This window comes from Aricia agestis, chromosome Z (genome assembly GCF_905147365.1).
Source record: "Aricia agestis chromosome Z, ilAriAges1.1, whole genome shotgun sequence".
NCBI classification, from domain to species: Eukaryota; Metazoa; Arthropoda; class Insecta; order Lepidoptera; family Lycaenidae; genus Aricia; species Aricia agestis.
Window position 1 is genome coordinate 36,367,831 of NC_056428.1, and position 14,001 is coordinate 36,381,831.

Consider the following 14,001-nt stretch of genomic DNA (forward strand, 5'->3'; position numbering starts at 1 on the left):
ATGCGTGTTGATCGAAGACTTACCTACCAAGATATCAGCGCAAAAACTAATGACGGCGAGAACCCTTGTTAGTGGTAGCAGTAACGCTGTGGTCAGGGTTATGAATCTTGGTGATCGCGAGATCTGCTTGAACAAAGGTGACGTCATTGGAAAGTACGAGGAAGTTGTCTGGATGAGAAAATGTAGTTCGATCACAGGCTCAGACTCAGCAAACACCAGCAACTATGGAATAGTGACTGAGCTACTCGATGACTGCAAGAGTAATCTGACTTATTCGCAGAGCATGAAAGCTAAGAAGTTTTTACAACGCCACGCGAAAATCTTCTCCAGTCAGGAAGGCGACCTTGGAAGAACGTCGATGGTTCAGCACAGGATAGATACCGGAAGCGAGAACCCAATTCGTCAACGAGCAAGACGAATACCCATTGCAAAGGAAAAAGAAGTTGAAGGCCTTTTGGAGGACATGAGAAGGAATAAGATAATTGAACCATCTGCAAGTCCGTGGTGCTCACCGGTTGTATTAGTGAAGAAGAAAGATGGCAGCACAAGATTTTGTGTGGACTACAGACGTCTCAATGATGTCACTAAGAAGGACAGCTATCCATTACCTCGAATCGACGACACTCTGGATACCTTGAGTGGCATGAAATGGTTCTCGACCCTGGACCTGAAATCTGGATACTGGCAGGTGGAAATTCATCCAAAAGACAAGGAGAAGACAGCGTTCTCCACCGGTAAAGGTCTATGGCAGTTTAACGTCATGCCCTTTGGATTGTGCAACGCACCTGCCACATTTGAGCGACTCATGGAGTGTGTACTGGCAGGCTTAGTTGGAGAGGCTTGCTTAGTCTATTTGGACGACGTCATCATTGTTGGCCGCGACTTCGAGGACCATTTGCGAAACTTAGAACGAGTTTTCGCCAAAATAGAGGGGGCCAAGTTAAAGTTGAATCCGAAAAAGTGTCGTTTATTCAGGAGTAAGGTGAACTATCTCGGCCATGTTATCTCCAGTGATGGAATTCAGACGGACCCGGAGAAACTAGAAGCAGTGCAAAATTGGCCAACCCCTAAGAACAAAACCGAAGTGCGGGCATTTCTCGGCCTATGCTCCTACTACAGGCGTTTTGTTAAGGGATTCTCAGAGATAGCCAAGCCATTACATCGGCTGACAGAAGATAAACGACAGTTTATTTGGGACGAGACTTCCGAAGATTCTTTTCAGAAACTAAAGAAACATCTGTGTGAAACACCAATCCTGGGGTATCCACAACCTGAAGGTCAGTTTATAGTCGACACGGACGCAAGCAACACGGCCATTGGAGGGGTGTTATCTCAAAAACAGGGTGAAAGAGAAGTTGTAATTGCATATTTCAGCAAATCTTTATCTAAGCCAGAGAGAAACTTCTGTGAAAAGAAGAGAACTCTTGGCTGTCGTTAAGACGCTACAACATTTCAGCAAGTATCTCATCGGCAGACAGTTTCTACTGCGAACTGATCACGCAGCCTTGAAGTGGCTACTACAATTCAAGAACCCAGAAGGCCAAGTAGCTCGATGGATAGAACAACTCCAGGAGTATGACTTCAAGACGGAACACCGCAGCGGAAAGTCGCATGGGAATGCCGACGCACTCTCACGAAGGCCGTGTTCAGAAGACTGCAAACATTGTGTTAAGCAGGAATCTAATGAAGTAACATTAAAGTTAACGAAAACAAGTCCTTTGGGCCCATGGGAGAATGATGCTATGAGGGAGGCTCAAGAAACAGATGACGACCTTCGGCACATCATCACATGGAAGAAACGGCGTGATGAAAAACCAATCTGGAGTGAGGTAGCACCCACTGGCGCTGTCACTAAGGCGTACTGGGCGCAATGGGACAGTCTGATACTTCAAAACGGAATACTCTACCGGAAATGGGAGAAGACCAACGGCAGAGAGTTCCATCTTCAGATAGTTGTCCCAAGAACGAGAGTACCGGATGTTCTCCGTGAAATGCATGATGGCGTATCAGGAGGTCATCTAGGAGTAAAGAGGACGTTAACAAAAGTGCGAGAACGATTCTACTGGTTGCATTGTCGAGACGATGTACAGGATTGGTGCCGCAAATGCACTACTTGCGCTGCAGTGAAGGGACCACAGACAAGGAGCCGTGGGAGCCTGCGCTTGTATAACGTTGGCGCACCGTGGGAACGAATCGCAGTTGACGTAGCTGGGCCATTTCCTGTAACGGAATCAGGAAACAAGTATTTCATGGTAGTCATGGATTACTTCACCAAATGGCCCGAAGTGTTCGCCATACCAAACCAGGAAGCTACAACAGTTGCTTCTAAGCTAGTCGAAGAAGTAATATCTCGCTTTGGTGTGCCTCTAGAAATCCATTCCGATCAGGGCAGGAATTTCGAATCGCAGGTCTTCCAGGAAGTGTGCAGAATTTTGGGAATGCATAAAACGAGGACCACCGCGTACCATCCACAGTCTGATGGAATGGTTGAGAGATTTAACCAGACCCTTGAGAGGCATTTGGCGAAATTGGTAGATGACAAACAAAAGGACTGGGACAAGTATATACCGCTCTTCCTTCTGTCGTACCGTACCGCCGAGCATGAGAGCATAAAAGCTACCCCGGCGTATGTCAATTACGGTAGAGAACTGCGAGTACCAGTAGACCTCTTGACAGGAGGATCACCGGAAGAACCAACGACCGTACCAGATTATGTCTGCGATTTAAGGGAAAAGATGCGCTATATACACGCCATGGTTCGGGAAAATGGGTTACAGTCAAGTGAGAACATGAAGACCAGATACGACCGGAAATCGAATACAAGCGGCTTCGAAGAAGGGTCACTGGTGTGGCTGCATAACCCAACTCGCCGAAAAGGCAAATCTCCAAAGTTGCAGACCAAGTGGGACGGCCCATACAAAGTGGTTACCCGATTGAACGATGTGACTTACAGGATTCAAAAGCAACCAAGAGGGACATTCAAAGTGGTACACATAGACCGTCTGGCGCGATACCATGGCAGTAACAATGATGCTCGGGACGAGCATCTCTAAGAGGGGAGTAGTGTTACGGTACATGGTATACGGACACGTGGTGCGCAAGTACATACTCGAACCTTCTAAAAAGGTCCAATGTTTGTTTACGTGTTTACCCTTTATTTGTTAGCGTGTTTGAATTTAGACCTTATGACTGAGTCCATAAGGTCTAAATTAAATTCAACTTACTGCACTTATCGCAAGGACGGCAGTTTTATTGTGGCACATGCCCGAGGCTACTAGAAATTTCCCACGGTTGTTTACTTGTTTACGTGAATCGGGAAATTTCTGGAATTCGTCTCGCCATATAAAAAGAGCCGCAAGGCAGGCCCGGCAATTCAGTTCAATCAGAGCGATCTTCAAGGCGACATCAAGTGATCAATAGTGAGTGAACCAGTGAAACCTGCGACTTGGCTACGACCTAGGACAGTGATAGTGCTTAGTGATTGGACCTAGTGATTAGTGTTTGGACTTAGTGCTAAGTGTTGTGACCTAGTGTTTAGTGCAGTGTTAATAAAGTCTTCAAGAGAGTCACCAGGTCTTTCTCTCCAAATCCTCGAACCCTAGCACGTAACAATACGTATTCTGCTTCTGCTATTAGGGCCGTATACAACGAGGATTAGTGAAATTTCATGTTTTTATTTTCACTAGAACTTTGACCAGAAGTAATTATAGGCATTTAAACATTTTTTGTAGCTTTGTTACGTTCCTTACCAAGGTTCCTGACAGCTTAGAATTTTGATTTAAATCCATTTACTACTAAAAAAAGAATAATAAAGAATGATAATTTCAAAATTTTATTTCGACTAGAATTCAGCGAAAATAAATGCAGGAAAAAATATTTTTACACAAAAAATATATTTATGAACATACTCTATGATAGACAGAGGCTGATTGTTTATCATAGAGTATGTTCACAAATATATCCCAGTATTCTGGCCGTACAATAGTACAGCGCCGTAATTTGACGTCTTGAGCAATGGTCAGTAGGCTGAGTTTTATTTCGGAACGTAGTCAACATTTTTGGTTTACAAATACTACAATATTGCTTTGTAACCTAAATTATATGGCGAGAGACTATCTAATAAGATGCTATTTGATAATTTACATTCGCCAAACGATCATTTCTACGTGTTTGGTAGGTTTTAAAGTCATAAAATGTAAACATACAGCTTAGGAAACAATGTACAGAGTACTGCAACAGAGAGTTATCTATGTGTCAAAACTTTGTAAAATGATATTATGTTATTTTATCGCACATGTCCAATCCATAGCAATAGAAAGAATTATCACATCTTAGCACTGGAGTACTGAAATCTGCACAAGAAATAAACATAGTGCTATTATCATGCGGATAGATCTAGATGTATAGATACCTACACCATGATTTAGGTGCACCTTGGGAGGAAATAACTAAGGATTCTTTACAGAAAATATATTGTGATCGAAATAAAATGCCCTAAAACCTTATTTGATTTTATCAAAAAAAATATTTTTTGAACGAAAATCGCGACGACATTTAAAAGTAAATAGTAAAGAGCATTTATACAATTATTAATTCTTTACTCACAACAATTTGATGCAATATACAGGAACCGTAAATTTTTTCCGGATGAAATCAAATTTCATAAAAAATGGTTCAGCATGAATCAAAATCAAAGATGACAGATAGGCTATTCTAATATTAGTATAGATTATTATTAAAGTTGAAATATAATAAGGTACATATTTCCTAAATATTCCAAACACCTACCGCTTGCCATTATTGAATTATTGATGTCAAACAAAAAAGGTTTGGACCTTCGCGTTTTTGCTTTGATTATTCCAGCCCTCTTAAATATTCATTTTAGCTTGTTTCTATTTGTTGTTATGGTAACAACAAGAATACATATTCTTTAAAATTTCAGTTCTCTAGCCTACTACCGCGTTACTTGATATTGTTACGTGCTATCCACTGACTCGTCTACCAGTGGCTATTTATATGGGCCGAGACGAGTTCCAGAACGTACGAGAATTTCCTTCCATTCCTTTCTAGAATGTACCCGATTCCCGTAAACAAGTGTGGAATATATCTGAAAGCCTAACGCCATCTAGTATCGAGTAGGGGTTTTATGTTGTTTGAGAGTATAATATCCCCGATAAGTTCCATCGGTTTGACGCTAGATGGCATTATATGTCGTAAGTTCGTAACAATATACACCCTGGAGACAGACAAGACGGATAGATAGCAAAGCGAAGACTTCCCGGGCCAAGGGTCTCTTTTGGGAACAGATTCCTGAAAATGACAAAGAAAATATGAATATGATCTGCATAACTATAATGAATATTATAATCTAATTAAAAACTCGTCAAGCGGGTCAAAAACGTTACCTTGCTGCAAGTAGAGTTTTAGTTTTTGAACTTTTGGAGGGTGTTATATAGATTCCAGGTGATGCTGCAGCGTCAGATATAAGTGATTGTCATGGGATAGACCCAGGGGGTTAAGGGCTATTTATTAAAGCCATTGCAATAAACCCAAACACAAAAAAATACTTGAACCTGAGGGCATAAAATAAGCTCCATATTTTCCAGCAGAGAGCTGACGATGATGAAATTATTGTAGCTAAGAACTTTTGAATCTACTTTACCGAATTTTAAATAGACTTCGGTATTAATACTTTGGGGTACGTATATTATATTATAATTTTCACTGTGAAAGTAGCAGTGCTAAAAGAGTTACTTTTGAGTTCCATGTTTCTATGGAAAATTCGTCAATATGATAAATAATATAGTATTTCTTTATAACTATTCTATGGCATATTCATAATGTTGGCGCATTTTCCATGCACAAGTATATATTTATGCAATGAACTATACAGGGTGTAACAAAACTAAGTGATAATAATTTTGGGTGTGTATGTATTCCTTGTAGAGAGTTCACTGTGAAAGTAGCAGCGCTAAAAGACTAAATTTTATTTTACTTATACCTAATACATCATTTTATTATAATACAAAGTTCATTAAAGATTTCGTTTATATCAAGTGGTGAACATGGCCTCTCTGCTAATCCTTACTCTGTATGTCGAGTTTACCACGTGATCGCACTATTTCTGAAAATATTAAAATCGACGATGGCTTGCTATGTAAATATGTACCTTTCGAGCGCTATCTATTGAGCTAGTTTGCCTCAAATTCTAAAACGTCAGTGGCCTATAATCCCGCCTTAATAAGAAGACGGAGAAAGATTTAAAAAAAAAAAGAGGTAAAATGTTGCTACACCGTGACGTGCATTTTCACGTTACGTTGACGTAAATTTTCGAAACGCTTACGTTACCGCACCGTTCCACGTTGACGACGTCGTGATGTAGAGATGTGGACAGGCAGTTATAGTATTTATTACTAGATGATGCTCGCAAATCCGTTGCACCAAAAATCGATTATCGCGCGGGAACCGTACCGTTTTCAGGTATAAAGAGTATTCTATGTCCTTTCTCGGGACTCAAAGTATCTCCATACCAAAACTCAGCGAAATCGGTTCAGCGAATTGGGCGTGAAGAGGGAATAGACAAGACAGACAGACTGACTTTTACATTTACAATATTAGTATGGATTTACTCACTTAACTTGTACGTTCGTCTCATCAGCGTTCGTAGTAAACGTGAGGTTGTCTGAGTTGATGATGGCGTACGAGTTATGAACTAGCACCAATCCCGTGTTGTTAACTAGACGCACTTGGAGCGGTACCACCGATATCCGCAACACGCCGGGACCGCTCGTCTCTATGCCGTCTGATACCTGCAGCAAACACAAACCATTAATGTGACGCTGCGTTAAAGTAAAAAAACGTGTTGGATATGTTTTAGATTGCTTGTTTTCTATGAGAGACCGGCCCGGCCTCTCATAGACAACAACCATTGGAAGAGCAAAAAAATTTAATAACGTAATTTAAAAACTATAAATACATTTCATATAAGCTATGGGCAAATTAAAGTTCATACGTGGGAGAGCCATGCTTCGGCACGAATGGGCCGGCTCGACCGGAGAAATACGACGTTTTCACAGAAAAGCGGCGTGAAACAGCGCTTGCGCTGTGTTTCGCCGAGTGAGTGAGTTTACTGGAGGCCCAATCCCCTACCCTAATCCCTTCCCTACCCTCCCCTATTCCCTTCCCTTCCCATCCCTACCCTCCCCTATTACCCTATTCCCTCTTTAAAGCCCGGCAACGCACCTGCAGCTCTTCTGATGCTGCGAGTGTACATGGGCGACGGAAGTTGCTTTCCATCAGGTGACCCGTTTGCTCGTTTGCCCCCTTATTTCATAAAAAAAAAAGTATGCTTGAACCAATCCATGTACACATTTTGGAAGCTTAAATCACTCTCCTCTGTTGGCAAAATAGGAATCCCTTTTTTTATAGAGGTATTTTTATTGATTATTCTGTGTTATAAAAGTTGACCAATCGTGTTATTCTATGGTTAATTCAAAGACATAATGAATACTGACAATGAACTTTAATTTCCTAGCTTTAGTCATTGCTGAGAAAAATCGATATCGCTACAGCCAAATTATCAAGGCGTCGCCTTAAATATTATCATGTTGAAGAACAAAAACCCAACTGGGTAGTGGCTAGTGGGTGGTCACTTTGATCTATCCTGTGTATTGTGTAACTGATATACTAAAAATAAAATTACTCTCCTCCCGGATAAAAACACGGCCGTCATGTAAAAAGTCTGTTTAAGGTTGCTAATGAAATTACCAGTGCAGTAAAAAATGTCATTGTGACATAATTTTTTTTGCGTTACTAAAAAAATCCAGCTTTCGAGCAAAAAATTGATTAAAACATAGTAACTGTATCTTTAGCCACAGCAAAAAGATTACCTTTTCTGGGAGTGAAAGAATCTTCTTTCATAGACAAAATTTCAACAAAATAAAATTAGATAATAATATATTATGAAATGGGACGGTGTGATAGACACACATACACACACAATAGCCACACTTCTACGCTTGTATCTCAGATAAACCATAATAATATGTAACGCATATTTTAACTCTAGAACAAACTGTCACCAGTGGCCAGTGGGATGAGCCAAGAACTTTTCGTAATCGCTTTGCTATAGAATCGCCGATGAAAATGTATGAAATTGACAAAAGACGAGTCGAACGTCAACGTCATATTATTAACGAAAGCTCGCCAATCAAAGTGCCAATCAAAATGTATGGAATTGACATACAATTCCATACATTTTGATTGGCGATTCTATGACGAAGCGATAACGAAAAGATCTTGGCTCACCCCCCAGCAGTGTTTTCAGACGAATACGACATGCAAACCTTCAAGAAGAGCGTATTTCCTCACGCATCTGCAGCTGTTCTAATGTTGGGCCACGGTAGTTGCTTACCATTCGGACCCGTTTACTCCCCCTTATTTTATATTAGAAAAATACCTTTTATAGTATTACTAGCTGACCCGGCAAACGTTGTTTTGCCATATAAATAATTTTTAATAATATGAACAACCCTTATTACTTAGTGGTATGAAAAATAGATGTAGGCCGATTCTCAGACCTACTCAATATGCTCACAAAATTTCATGAGAATCGGCTAAGCCGTTTCGGAGGAGTACGGGAACGAACATTGTGACACGAGAATTTTATATATAAGATAATATGTACCTGTAACGTCAGTCGCAGCGACGTTTTGTTCAGTGTCTTGTCGCCTGTCGTTCCGTGCACGAACGATATAACACCAGTGTTAATGTCTTGCTGGGTAAAAGAGTCCACTGGCTGCCCTGAGATTTCGATGTGGCCACTGTCGAGAGAGCACATTATTAAGAGCCTGCTGTCAAAAATATCAAAACACGATAGCCCCGCCTACATAGCCCGCTATCTTCCAATCGTGATACAATGATTCCATGAATCGTGCTTTAGAGCATTGTACTTTGCGCTGCACCTAATAGTGAACAATATCGCGTAACAACGGTTCCCGCATTATAGCACGAAAGTAAAGGTCGTAAGTCTCAAAACTAGTTTTGATGATTACTTTATATTACTAAATTAAATACAATACTAATTTTTCCTGTAGTCATTATTTTATTAAGAGTGTGATTGTAGTAGAGCAAGTTATTTAATGATAGTAACTCAATAAGTGTAACAGATATTTGTCGAAAAGCCCAGAAATATTCATAATTTCGAAAAATATAACTATCGAGCCAAAATAAGTGAATAGTGTATAGGTAAATACATATCAGATATACAATGACTAAGTAAATCTCAATTTCATTTAAGAGCGTCGTCGTTCAAATCATCTTCCGGGATCGTAAAATAAGTGAATAGTGTATAGGTAAATACATATCAGATATACAATGATTAAGTAAATCTCAATTTCATTTAAGAGCGTCGTCGTTCAAATCGTCTTCCGGGATCGTAAAATAAGTGAATAGTGTATAGGTAAATACATATCAGATATACAATGATTAAGTAAATCTCAATTTCATTTAAGAGCGTCGTCGTTCAAATCGTCTTCCGTGATCGTAAAATAAGTGAATAGTGTATAGGTAAATACATATCAGATATACAATGATTAAGTAAATCTCAATTTCATTTAAGAGCGTCGTCGTTCAAATCGTCTTCCGGGATCGTAATACTTATTAGAAAACACAGCAAAATTTGGAAGCCCGCTCTATTACGGATTTTAATAGATCTAAAATCCAAACGGCATCGAGGCACTTCGTATAAAATGTCAAAATGTTCATGAGTGCGTCGTTATTTTGATTATAGTATAAGAACGTATTACCTAGGTATAGCGGGGGATACCAGAGGGCAGAGAGCTACATAATGTTTATTTCTAAGCTCTGTGATCACAAAACGTAGCTTTAAAACGACCAGACCGATCGCCTGCTATCATTTGCCTATGAACAATGACAAAAACACTTGTGAATTCTCTGATGTTTTACACTTGTGATCCTGGTTTTTATAATATCCATCTTATTCGGCTTTGGATATAAAATAAAATTTCACGCCAATTTTACGTAAGAGCGTGGTATTTATCCGCTCGAGCCAGCCCAATTTAGTTGAAGCATGGCTCTTCCGCATTAAAATTATTTATAACAAAGGTGATTCAAACATTATGAATTACGTGTCTATTGAATAACAAAATTGATAACTCAACAATGAGTGATTTCAATTGATATTAAATAAATACAATAACATATTTTGGTGATCAAAATTTTGAATAGAAATAAATTATTACATGTTTATTTAAAATCGTTAAGTAGAATATTAATTATAATAACTACTTGCGATAAAATTTCAATGAAGCTACGTAGCATTACATAACCGATTACTTGATGGTGTACTATAAACCTTTTTCTATGAATTCAGAAATTGTTCTGTGGAGACCAATAGTTTTTTTACATCAAATTGTTTGAGTAATTAGGTTCATCACATCGAAACACGACACAATTCAGCGCGCTTTTTACTAGCTTTCCTGTACTTTGACACAATAATTAATGTAACAACTCACACAACCATTTTTAAATCTAATAATATTATGATAATAAAATATTATTAACAAGTAAGTTTTACTGTACCTATTAGCTTCGCTCTTGCCATGTAACACAGTGTATAGCAGATCTTCTGGCGGCGTATCTGGATCCTCCGCTTTCAATATGTCAGATGTTATCACTTTCCTTGTACCCTACATTATAGGGATGATTAGAAAACTTATGTAGACTTTGTTTCTTATATCAATTGGGATTGTGGCAGCTGATGTACAGATGTAACAAAATTAACTGCCGAAATGGAACATTAATTACTTAAATGTAATTAAGGTAAATGCACTAATGGCAGACGCTTTAAGGAAACATAGAACATTTGAATGTTGTAAAATATATATTTATTAAAATAAAGAATTGATAACTTCTTCCATGTCTTCAGTAACTCTTACAAAATAAAACTATTATAATTATTCGCTGACAAATCAATGAAAAAATATATTATTAGTCTTTTTGTAAATTTAGTCATAACAACCTAGCCCTAACAATATAAAGGGTGTCTACTGTTAGTTCTTGAAAATGTAAAAAACCTAATAAATGACATGGAACTCATATCATCATTTTGCAATACATACTAAAGTTATTTTGTAGTTTATTCTACTGCAAATATCATCACTATTCTCTGAAAATATAATTCTATTAACAAACTAACAAATTAGAACTACTGTACCTAAAAATTAGACCTTGTACTGATCTAAAAATCGATTGCTTTAGTTTTTTAGCAGTAAAAAGAAGAAAATGGAGAGCTGAGAAAAGAAAGAAGAAAAAAGAAGAGGCAAGAGAAGCATGGAGACTAAAGACTGAAAATAAATTTGCTAGGAAAAAATATAAATAATATAAAGGAAATATAGTTTTAGCATGGAAGAAAATGGATAGAATCTGGAGACAACGTGGATAATATTTTATATGCATGTAGTTACTATGATGAAGTAAATGAAATCTTTTGAAAAACGGCAAATAAATACCTAATAATAGGAAAAATTTTAAATATAATGTAATGTTCTATGTCAACTATTAGTTCATATTGGTGTCTACTATTAGTGATTTTACCTTAATTCAAAATTAAGACATAAGTCTCATACATTATATATCAGTCTTCATTAAATTGAAGGTTAATTATAATTAAATGTCTCTGAGCACGGCAGTTAGTGATAATACTTTTGTGCGTGTGTGTATGGGTATTGGGTTCCCTATAATATAGAGTTCGCTGTGAATGTAGCAGCGCTGAAAGAGTATTTTTTTTACCTTTGTATGGGAAAATTCATTGCCATACAAATCACAAAAAATGCTCTTCCAACGCTGCTATCACTTAGTTTTGATACACCTTGTATACTTGGGTCTTAGCCAAGATATGGTTGATAATATTTTTTATTTTAAAATCCGAAATAAATATTTTAATCCCAATTTTTCCACGTTGGACCATAATAGGTTTTCATGATTGCGCGGCAAACAACGTCGATCATCGGGTGCATTTGTTATTTAAAATCTAATAATTAGGAATTAATAAAAAAACATGCATTAAATTTGCTAATGCATAATATCAGACATAATAGTCTGATGATGATAGAGAGACATAAGGTCGCGGAACATTTAGAAATTTGTGTATTGACCAATCACTACAAGTATCTCTTGCAATATTGCTATCGCGTTCTTGCAGAAATGCGTTAGCAATTTTCGTGCGAAGAGAAAAACATAAGAAGCGATGAGTCAAAAACAAATTTCTGCTTGTTCAGCCACCGTACTTTATACTAAAATTACTTTGTTTATTAAGCGGGTTAATATTGTTATACTCACTCATTATGAAGGTAGTAACAAAGGACATGCAACTACAAAAAGCAACTTAGTACAAAATTAAACGAAGTGCATCGAACATTCTGAAAAGAAATTAAAAGAAAAAATATGAAAAAAATTAAACATTCTCGAACACATAACAGAAATTATACAATTATTTCAATCGAAAGCTCTCGTTAACTTAACAATAAAAGTAACAGAGAAAAGAAAATTCGTCATGCTGTCAACAAAAGACAAAATGAATTTAAATTTTATTGCATGGATATGTTACATGCCGTCTACAATATTTTAAAGTTTATATAAATATGTGAAATACTATTGTTTTTTCGACGGTACAGTATATTTCGTCTTAGTGAAAATCAGTTTAAAATTATTGTAGGCATAATACAACTACAACAGTTTAGTGAAAAATATTCGAAGTAGAATGCTGACTACTTTGAAGCTTTTAGTCAATTAATTACACTCGATAGTTTTGATAGCAAATTTATAAATCAAAAATCTATAGGATTTGTCTTTAAGTATATGCGATACTTTAAGGTAAATCTTATATGTGTCGTTGGCCATCTCTAGGACCATGGCGATAATATAAGGGTCATTTTCAGAAAGAGATCGAGGTAAGAAAACCCTTTACAGGCTGACTTTAGCCCGATCTCTGGCCATTAACATAAGGGTCATCCTCAAAGAAAGGAGACAAAAAGACTATAATCTTACCTGAGTGAGTCGCAAAACCTTGCCGGGCAGCAAGTTGAGTACGGGCGGATCGTTGACCGGTGTGACGTTGACGTGAAGCACGAACGTGTTGCGGCCCTGCAGGTAGCTGGGCAGGGTGAACTTCGCTTCCGGTATGAGTTCCATCTCCAGCACTATCGCGTCCTGGTGATTCTCCGAGCCGTCGTGGACGTAACGGACCTTTGGATACAGCCGAAATTTAAAAAAGGTCGTTCTTTATTTTCTTAAAAACTATAACCCTATTCGGGTTATGGTACAATACGTAAAACATTTATACACTTTAAATGTGCTAACAAAGCTCTTTAATTTGATATCCTACAGGGCCCTGATCCACAATGTGCAATTCGACTCGGATTCGGAAAGTTCATCGCACGACATCCAATAAACTGCCCGCTAGGCGTTGACCAATGACTGCATGGTAAAGTTTCCGAATGCGTGTCGAACGGGAATCGTGAATCGCCCTGCTAGACACCGTCAAGATTTTTTTTTTTACGAAATAAGGGGGCAAACGTATTTTTGTTATCTTTCTTATGCCCTCTATACACTGTACCCATATTAACGTTACGTCACGTAGCTTATAAGCAGTGGACGATCAAGAGGCTTCCAACATCTAATTTGTCTAATTTAACTAGTTTAGAAGTTATGAGGGAATAAAAGAGAGCATGCATATCGCGGCATACATACATAAACACAATGAGTTTCTAAAATACTAGAGTAGCAATGTCTTACAAAAGATTCTCAGAAATGCGTAACCACTTTTTTGTTCAAAAGACAATGTCAAGTCATATATTCGTTATGTCATTATGTATGTGAGATATGCCTGCAGGCATCTTCGAAGTGGCAACGCGTTGCTACCGTAAACTTCCAATCTAGTTACGTTAGTAACATAGAATATCATTGCATAAACACTGGTAA

General features: G+C 37.9%; 1 protein-coding gene across 1 annotated transcript in view; it reads right to left on the reverse strand.

Moving 5' to 3' along the window:
* Positions 1-14,001, reverse strand: part of LOC121738655 (chondroitin sulfate proteoglycan 4) — a 144,787-nt gene that overhangs the window by 18,180 nt on the left and 112,606 nt on the right. Inside the window, exons 10-13 of the mRNA XM_042130858.1 lie at positions 13,069-13,266; positions 10,603-10,709; positions 8,687-8,822; positions 6,634-6,809 (exon numbers count right to left, since the gene is read on the reverse strand). Of these exons, the coding sequence (XP_041986792.1) occupies positions 6,634-6,809; positions 8,687-8,822; positions 10,603-10,709; positions 13,069-13,266 (617 nt within the window). The remainder of the gene's footprint in view (positions 1-6,633; positions 6,810-8,686; positions 8,823-10,602; positions 10,710-13,068; positions 13,267-14,001) is intronic.